Source organism: Microcebus murinus, chromosome 16, assembly GCF_040939455.1.
Source record: "Microcebus murinus isolate Inina chromosome 16, M.murinus_Inina_mat1.0, whole genome shotgun sequence".
Lineage (NCBI taxonomy): Eukaryota > Metazoa > Chordata > Mammalia > Primates > Cheirogaleidae > Microcebus > Microcebus murinus.
This window is the reverse complement of record NC_134119.1, coordinates 42,502,072-42,510,501: the sequence shown is the minus strand read 5'-3', so window position 1 is coordinate 42,510,501 and position 8,430 is coordinate 42,502,072. Positions and strand designations below refer to the sequence as shown.

The following is an 8,430-nucleotide window of genomic DNA, read 5'->3' as shown; positions in this document are numbered from 1 at the left end:
TTTTCCTAACAATCTGAATATTTTTAAAAACAATTAGGTAAAGTTCTAAGGCTACATATGGTTAGATTTACTGCAAGTTGGATGTTATTGCTATTTTTATATGCCACAATTGAAAACGGTCTGGACTTTATAGGACTTTATAATATTAACACCCCCGCCCCTCTTTTTTTAACATGTAGGTTTTTCTTTGAAGCCTGAGAGCTTTCAATGAGTTCAAATTTGCTGTTTGAGCTCTGCAGAATCTCAAATCCCTAGTTTGTAAATTTAGGATTTTTAAATTACCGTGTTACCCTGTATTACCGTGTTTCCCCGAAAATAAGACAGGGTCTTATATTTATTTTTCCTCAAGAAGTCACCCTAGGGCTTATTTTCAGGAGATGTGTTATTTTTTTTAAGTATGGTACAAAGATCTACATTTATTCAAATATAGTGAAGTCATCTTCTTCTGGAACATCATCATAACTCTCCAAACCCCTAATTCCATCCTGAATTTCTTGCGACTCTATTTCCTTTAGAATCATTGGTCCCAATCTCTCATGTCGAGTACTAGAGCTCTCATGGGGCAGATGAGAAGGGCTGCTCGTCTTCTTTACTGCTCTGCCACGAAATGCATGGATTGTGCAGATGCACTGCGTAGCCAAACCCATCACTAGGTCTTATTTTCATGGTAGGGCTTATATTGCGCAAATGCTTAGAAATCCTGCTAGGGCTTATTTCATGGGTAGGTCTTATTTTGGGGGAAACACAGTAAGTGTCTGTAGCAAAAGACACTGGAAAATGTAACAGCCTTCAACAACCCATCCTCCATCCCAGGTGTCTTTTATGGAGGTAAATACAAAACACGTACCTACGAGAAAATGTACTATTCCTCAAAAGGCAGGGCCAGCACTTTCCTTTGGAAGGAAGCAGAAGCTACCTTTTCAGTGTGCCTGGGAAGTCCCCTCTGTGTATCTGAGGCCATCTGATCGGATATGCTGACAGTAGCCTCAAGCCCGGGCCACCGTGGGAACAGAGTCTCCAGAAGAAGAGGACCTTCTCCAAGTGCCTGCTGGGGAGCCACTAGGATGTGCTCAGCAGGAAGTACGGGAGCCCCAGTGTCCATCTGCCTTTGGCCAAGGCCAGGGGGATGTCCCACTTGTGCATGAGATGGCAGCTTGGGGACTTCAGCCATCTCAGAAAATTGCTGTGGGAGTTTCTCTAGCAACGCTGTTAGGTTTGGAGATACTGAAAAAAGTTCTTTCCTCAAACCCATCCCAACCCCCTCGAGAGTCCCAGAGCAGCAGGCACAGTGAGGACAGCGACATCAGCAGTTCTGCAGCACCGCACAGCTGGCTCCTTTCACATGGAGTTCTCAATCAGCGATTCAAGACACCATCGAGCATGGCTGAGATCTGGACAGAAATATGCTAAATTGTCATTTCAGAAAGAAAACTCTCACGGTTCCTGGGTAGGCAATCATTATGCACCGAAACATGGAAACTCTACCTCATCCTAGAATTTTCACTTTGAAAATGGAGTCATAGTTTTTAAAGATTTCATAGAAAATGTGTTGTTGTTGTTTTAAAACCTTCTGACCAAATGTCTTTGCTTAAGACCAAGAGTAAAACTAATTAAGACTAGTCTAACAGAATATTTAATATAAAAGTATCTGGTGCTTTCTAAGCACCAGTCAGTGGGACGAAAATATCCTGCTCTGTGTCCAGGATATATTTTTAAAATGCACAAATATAGTAGTAAAACATTTTAAGATGTAAACACTCAAAGCAAAGGTAAGTACCTAGTATTTGATCCCGGCCTGGGAATATAAATTTTTAAATATTTAAATAAAATTGGTTCTGTGAATCAGTAGCTATTTTTCTTCTGATTCCTACAAATAGATTGTGTTGCATTTCAGATAGAAACCAGATCTACCCGGTTTTAGATCTGGGTGATTATTTCTTGAGAGTCACAAAAGATCAGAACATGGCTTATTACAACTATGTGTTACTGTCTCTTTAAGGAATCAGCGTTGGGGAAGTCATAATTTTTCCAATTAAAATCTACTACCATCAGACAGGATGGAGAACTTGACCACTGTACAACGTTGCCATCAGCACCGTGATGCTCTTTCTCCCGTGTCCATCCGAAAGGACGAATTCCTAACACGATTCTGTCACGTGTCTTCTAGGACAGGTAGGATTCTAGAATTCTAAGACAGGATGACAGGCCCAAAGTCCCTTTAAGATTTAGAGGGGACCCACTTCAGTCTTGCAATCTACCAGACACATACCAGCTTTCCGTGCAAGTCATTGCAAAAACAGCGCATGTGCGAATACCTGGCCACTTAGTCACTGTGAGCCTTTCGTCTTTCATGCATTCTCCTCCATGTGAAACGAACAACACTCCAGGGGAGAAAGTAATGCAACCTGCTCAAGGAAGGATACAGAACAGAGAAGTTTATTTTACACTATCCGTCCAAGAAAACAATTGCCATAAACCAGTGCAAAATGTGCAACAGAATCAGTAAGTGTGTCTTAGCTCTGAGAGCCCAAATTGGTGATATCCTCCCCTGTTCCTCAGTTGGGCAGGTGCCTCATCCGCCAATGCTAGCCTTGGCTTGCACCACAGACAGAGACACGCAACCGATTTGTAGCAGGTTATTTTTACAATGTATACCAGAATGTGTACAAGGGACGGGGGAAAACCATACCGAATGAATGATAAGTGATCAGTGCTTAAAGTAAATACAAGGGACAGCACGGGCAAGAATCCACAGTTTCAATAAATACAAGTGTAACAAGCATGGGTGTGTCTCAACTCGGTGGAATTAGTCTGCATAATAATTCAGCATCATACAAAATCTAGCAGGGCTGTCGAGCGGTGATTGGCAAAAACGTTCACAATAACTTATGCCCTTGAGCGAGTCTGCATTGAACATTCTGTGGTTTCGAAGGTGTCAGTTCTGTTTTCTCCTTCCCTGGCCATCCCTCCGGAAGGGGAGGGGGTGCCGCTGGGACGACTTGACCGCGGCGTCCAGTGAGGAAGGACATTTGCCCAAGAGCCAGCTGTCAGGGTCCAGTGTACTCGATACCAAGCGGCAAATTGGGACTTGATGGACGACATCTGTGCAAAGTGCGCTTCTCTCCATTTTCCAAGAAACCAGTGTCCGTAACTCCTGCACGGAAAGCAGTGGCGGCCTCCGGGTCACTCCCTGTCAGCCCAAATGCCAAGCAACAAGAGCACATCTCAGGGGCTCACAAGTTGGGGAAGCTTCTGTCATGGACTGCCTGGCGCCTCACAGCTGGATAGTTTAACTGGGGCCCCTTTGTCAAAGGCCTCAGGCAGGCGAGAACTATTGCTTGAAAAACTAGAAAGAACCTAGTGAGAAGGAGATGGTCGTAATGGACATGAGGGAAGCTGTCTTCTTCCTCCAAAACCGTGCGCTCCCCTAAGTGACACCCACAGGACTTGAAGTGAGGCGTCCTTGGGTGTACAATGACATGGATTTGTTCCCGGTGGCCTTGCCCCGCGGTTCCTGTAATAAGCACTAAATCCATGCAGACTCCAATGTGCCTGGGATTCAATCCCAGAGGACACAGCAGGTGCAACCTTTGGATCCTTGACTAATCCAGAGCCCAGTGAAAGAAGGTGCAAGAAAAGCTCTTGATCTCTGGAAGAAAAGGGGTAAATGGGGAAACCCCTCGAAATAAAACAACCCCCAGAGCCAGTGACCTAGAAATCACCTCCAAACAAAACAAAATCCCAAACGCTCCCTGGGATCAGTGGACCTTCTCCTCTTTATATGTCTTCAACAGTCTCAGGTCATAAATTAGGTCAGTCTTCCATCAAATAACTTAAAAAAGGAGGAGGGATCGTGGTAAGTTTTGCCTGGCTTGGGCCAGTTAGCAGCCAGTTTTTCTAGAGTCCCAGTCACCGTTCAGAAATGGAGCTTGGGAATTCACGTGGATGCCGGCGTCTTCACATGGAGGAGGGGTGCGGCGTAGGCAGGACCCACGGAGGTTGGGGGGGAGAGGGGCGGGGCGGGGGTGCCTGGGCCACCAGGACAGGAGCGGAGGCCTGTGGACAGCACGGGAGAGGCGGACGCCGTGGCCCCGGGGGCCCGCGTGACTCGGGTGTGGCCGGGTCTCGTATTGCACAGAGAAGAAGGAACCGAGCCCCTGCGGGTGGCTGCTCAGTGGTCCCCGCACATGGGCAAGTTCACGAAGGTGAACACGTTGAACTCGGTCATGATGGAGAAGCACAGGAACACGCCGTACAGGAAGAGGCACCCGTACCCCAGCTTCTTGTCCAGCTGCCACTTGTTTAGGTGGACGCCGAACACCTGCAAGGCACAGAAAGAGATCAGAGGGCACTGGGAAGAGATGGCCACGGGCGGGGGACCCCAGGGAAGGGCTGCCGATGGTGGGCTCCAGGCAGGGTGCCGATGCTCTCTGAGCATGCAAAGTCCACCTCTCAGATTGTGGAAGGTAAGAACATCAAGATCAAGACGAGAGGAAATAACTTGATAAACATGATAAGACCAGTAAGCACACTCACAGCAGCCACCCCTTGTCCCTTGGGCTCCAACCCCACATCCCTGGGTGCCCTTCCTCACCTTGCCCTAAGCAGACCCCGCTTCTCCCCTGGGGGCCACCCCCACCCCCGCAGCCCTCTCAGCCAGCAGAGGCTATGCCTGGATGTCTGCAAGCTATCCCCCCCAATCCCTCAGGGATTCTCCAAATCATTTTCCTCCTCTCTTCCATAAAACACTGAGCTTGGAATCTCAGGTCTTCAGACTCTCTCTGTCTACGCCATCTGGCTGCAGCCAACTGTGCAATCCTGGTCGCCACCTGTCCTTGGAGCTTTCTGCCCCAGAGAGGAGCTTCCCAATACCTTGTTTTCTCAAGTCCTGGTTCTCCTCCCTGCCTCAGCCATCGGAGGTACCCCAATTTAAGTTTAGATGAAATAAAATTAAAAACTCAGCTGAAATCCCACTATTTCAACTGCTCACTAGCCACACGCATGTAGCCAGTGGCTGCTGTCCAGCGCAGGGACAGGCCGTCTCATCGTGGGAAGTTCTACTGGCAGCACTGTGACCTAAATCCTGCTATCACAAGTAAAAGAAACAGCTGTGTTATCTCAGCATAAACATCCCACTTTCTGGCTTGAATCTCTCTTTCCAGCCTTTCCCCAGCTCCCATGACCCCACAACCCCCCAAGTTCTATAGTTCATTGACACCATCGCCGTTTCCCTGGGTTTCACCCACTTTTCCTTCCCCCACCCCCTTACCCTGCTTCAATTTCTTCCATAATCGCTAGAATTGCTCCCAGGCACTGCCCCAATTCCCTGGCCTCCCCTACTCTGTTGTCCCTGCTTGGCTAAGCCACAGCCCTTCAGTTCAACTCAAAGTCTCCACCTGGTCCATGCTCCATCCATGCAACTGACCACTGGGGCCATGCTGATGGGTCTCACTTTAAATTTGAGGAAGCCATTATCTCTCTCATCTTAAAATAACTACACCTTTTCTGAATTTCCATTTCTCTCCTTCTTTATGGCCAGATAACTTGAAAGAGTCGTGACCATCAGCTAGCTGTCTCCAATCTCTCCCCTTCCATTCTCTGTTAGCTCCTTCTGCTCAGTTTCACAGAACCACCCTCACGGCACTGTGACTTTGCATTTCTAACCCCAATGGCCAATGCTCAGGACTCATCTCACCTGTCACAGCCCACAGCTCCCTCTACCTGGGGACTTCTCCACTTGGCTTCCGGATGCCATACTCTCCTAGTTTTCCTCCTACTTCTCTAGCTGCTCATTTTCTGTGTCTTTGGGTATTTCATCTTTACCATTGGAGCCCACCAAGACCCAGATCTTGGGCCTCTTCTCTTTGTCACCTACTCACTCCCTTGGTGATCTCATCCAATTGTGGGGCTTTAAGTGCCATTTCCATGCTGGTGTCTCCAGCTTGGACATTTCTCCTGAACTCAGAATTATATTTCCAATGGTTTTCTTGACCTCTTTTCTTGGATGTCAAATAGGCATGGCAAACTTAAGGTGTCTGGAATTGCTTTTCATTCTCAAACCTACTTCTCTTTAGCCTTTCAACAACCACATTTCGACAGCTCACAAGTGGTCGGCCTGGTCTCCTGTAGATTGTATGACTATAGCACAGCCCAAGGAGAAGTATAGAGGCTATGGGCGTGCTCTCTGGTGTCAGCCATCTTGCTCTTCCCTTCAACAAAGGTAAGTCACTTAACTTCTCTAGGCCTCAGGTGCTCATCTGTGTAATGGGGCTGACATTAGCTACCACCTCATGGGGGGTGTGATGAGCTCCAAATGGGAGAATATAAGCAAGGCTTTAAGCATAGTGTATGACTGTTACAAATATCATAACTTCAAGTCACACCAGAACTGGAGAATCAGCTAAACCATGGAAGAATGAATTATGCAGATTTACACTTTTGTGGAAGGCAGTATTTGCTTTGGTAAAATCTTGACATTTGGTTCACATCCTGACCCTGTACCTTGCTTCTCTTGCTTCCTGCTTGCCTTTCTGAACTCCCATTCTCTGGCATATGTGCGTTGACGACATGCCAGGTGAAACTCATTGAATATCTCCTTGAAAAATTAAGGAGAAAACAGATTGTGTCTCAGTGCTCACGAATGTGAAAATTCAACAATGTATTTGTACGTCAGTGGATGCTTCCTGTGAGTCACTCATGCACCGGTGTGAATCTGTTCCCACAAGACGTGTCAGTTGAGTTGGGAATATTAAATGACACAAATGGGCATAATGGCTGAGAGAGTGGAAAGGCATAAAAGTGCACTCTCAATAAAATACATTTTTAGTCTTTGAGTATTAGTCAAATCCAAGGATTTATAGAGACATTAAGTAACTTGGAACAATCAATTAACTGGAATCTACCTTCTCATGACTAATCTTGCAGGTGAAATGGGAATCTCCTCTTTGCTTTTGATAAAACAGTTTTGCTTGACATGAGACAGGGCCATGCTTCTGAGAGGAGGGCTGGCTTCTCTCGGAAAGGGAGAAGACTTTCTAGTGGGTTGCTAGGATGCATTTCTAGAAGAAGTAGCCAGGAGATGGGACATCTGGAGGTGGATTGTCCCCATTCACTAGGAGGCCAAGCCCATCTGGTCTCCAAAGAACCCTGGAGGAGGAACCCCGAGAAGGGGGAGAGAGCTGCAGACCTACCGTGACAAAGACGGAGGCCAGGAGCAAGCCCACGGAGTAGATCAGGCCCCTGCTGTTCAGCCGGATCTGTAAGGAAGGATGAAAGAGAGTTAGGCTTCTGCAAAGGCATCTGCTTAGTCCAGGGCACTCCAGCAACTCCAGTGGCAGTAACTCCAAATCTGTCCTCTGGGATGAAAAAGCAAAAGACAGCTTTGGCAGCCATGCCCTGCAGCTTGTGCCTGTGAATGCTAGAAACCCAGGATCGTCTTTGTTTTGTCCCTACTCTCAGCCCGATCCTGCCCACACCTTCAACAGCGGTGCCCACGCTGGGCGTCCCCATGGGCGCTCAACTGCCAGCGTGTGTTGCGTGATTCTTGTTGCTCACAACAAACACTTCCCTGCTGATGTGTCTCCTCATCTCCAGGGAGCTTTTGCTTTCTCAAACTCATACTATTTATAGGATGAATTCCATGGCATGGGGGATGGAAACATACGAATAAACATTTTATCCCTCTTGCATCAAAATGTCTGTGTCCTCCCCCTAACTCGATGGAAAGAGGTAGATGAGAGTTGGTGGAGTGTGCAAGTAAAGTTAAAATTCCATCTCTGATGTTGTACAGGGATTTGGGGGAGTTTGTTTTTCCACAGTAAAATAAGGGAGTTACCAGGAAAATTGAAGAAAGAGAGAAAGAGAAAGAGAGAGTGAGAGAATATTTGGAATTTTTGGAATTCCTGGAGAAGAGCATTGTCTGGTAGAACTTTCTGCAAGAATGGAAACGTTCCCCATCTGTGCTGCCCAGTACAGCAGCCACTAGACACACATGGCTACTGAGTGCTTGAAATATGGCTCATGCAGCTGAGGAATAAAATTTTAATCTTGTTTATCTTTAATGAAATTTGCATTTAAAGAGCCACATGTGATTAGTGGCTACAGTGTCCGGCAGCGCAGGTAGAGAGTACCGAGGGGCCAACAAAGGTCAGAGAGTTTCTTCCCTAGTGTAGAGAAGATGTCACTGGTGCATTTGAGGAAGGTCGTGAGGCTGGCTGCCCTGAAATAGAAGGGAAGCCTCAGAGCAGTGGTTCTCCAAGGGGTAGCCCTGGGCCAGCCATAGCATCAGCGGCAGCAGCGTCACCTGGGAACTTGTTAGAATCTCAGGTCCCACCCAGACCCCCTGGATCACAAGCTCTGGAGTAGACCTACCGAGTTATGCTTTAATTGCAGGTGATTCTGATGCGCAAGGCAGAAGCACTGATTTAGAGA

At 47.3% G+C, this 8,430-nt stretch overlaps 1 protein-coding gene across 2 annotated transcripts in view; it reads right to left on the bottom strand.

The window, feature by feature from the left end:
* Positions 1-2,420: 2,420 nt before the first annotated feature.
* SLC24A3 (solute carrier family 24 member 3) overlaps positions 2,421-8,430 on the bottom strand; it is a 467,208-nt gene continuing 461,198 nt past the window's right edge. For both annotated transcript variants that reach the window (XM_020281853.2, XM_020281856.2), the window contains 2 exons: positions 7,191-7,256; positions 2,421-4,321 (listed from right to left, as the gene is read on the bottom strand). In XM_020281853.2, the coding sequence (XP_020137442.1) occupies positions 4,172-4,321; positions 7,191-7,256 (216 nt within the window). In that variant the 3' untranslated portion in view covers positions 2,421-4,171. The remainder of the gene's footprint in view (positions 4,322-7,190; positions 7,257-8,430) is intronic.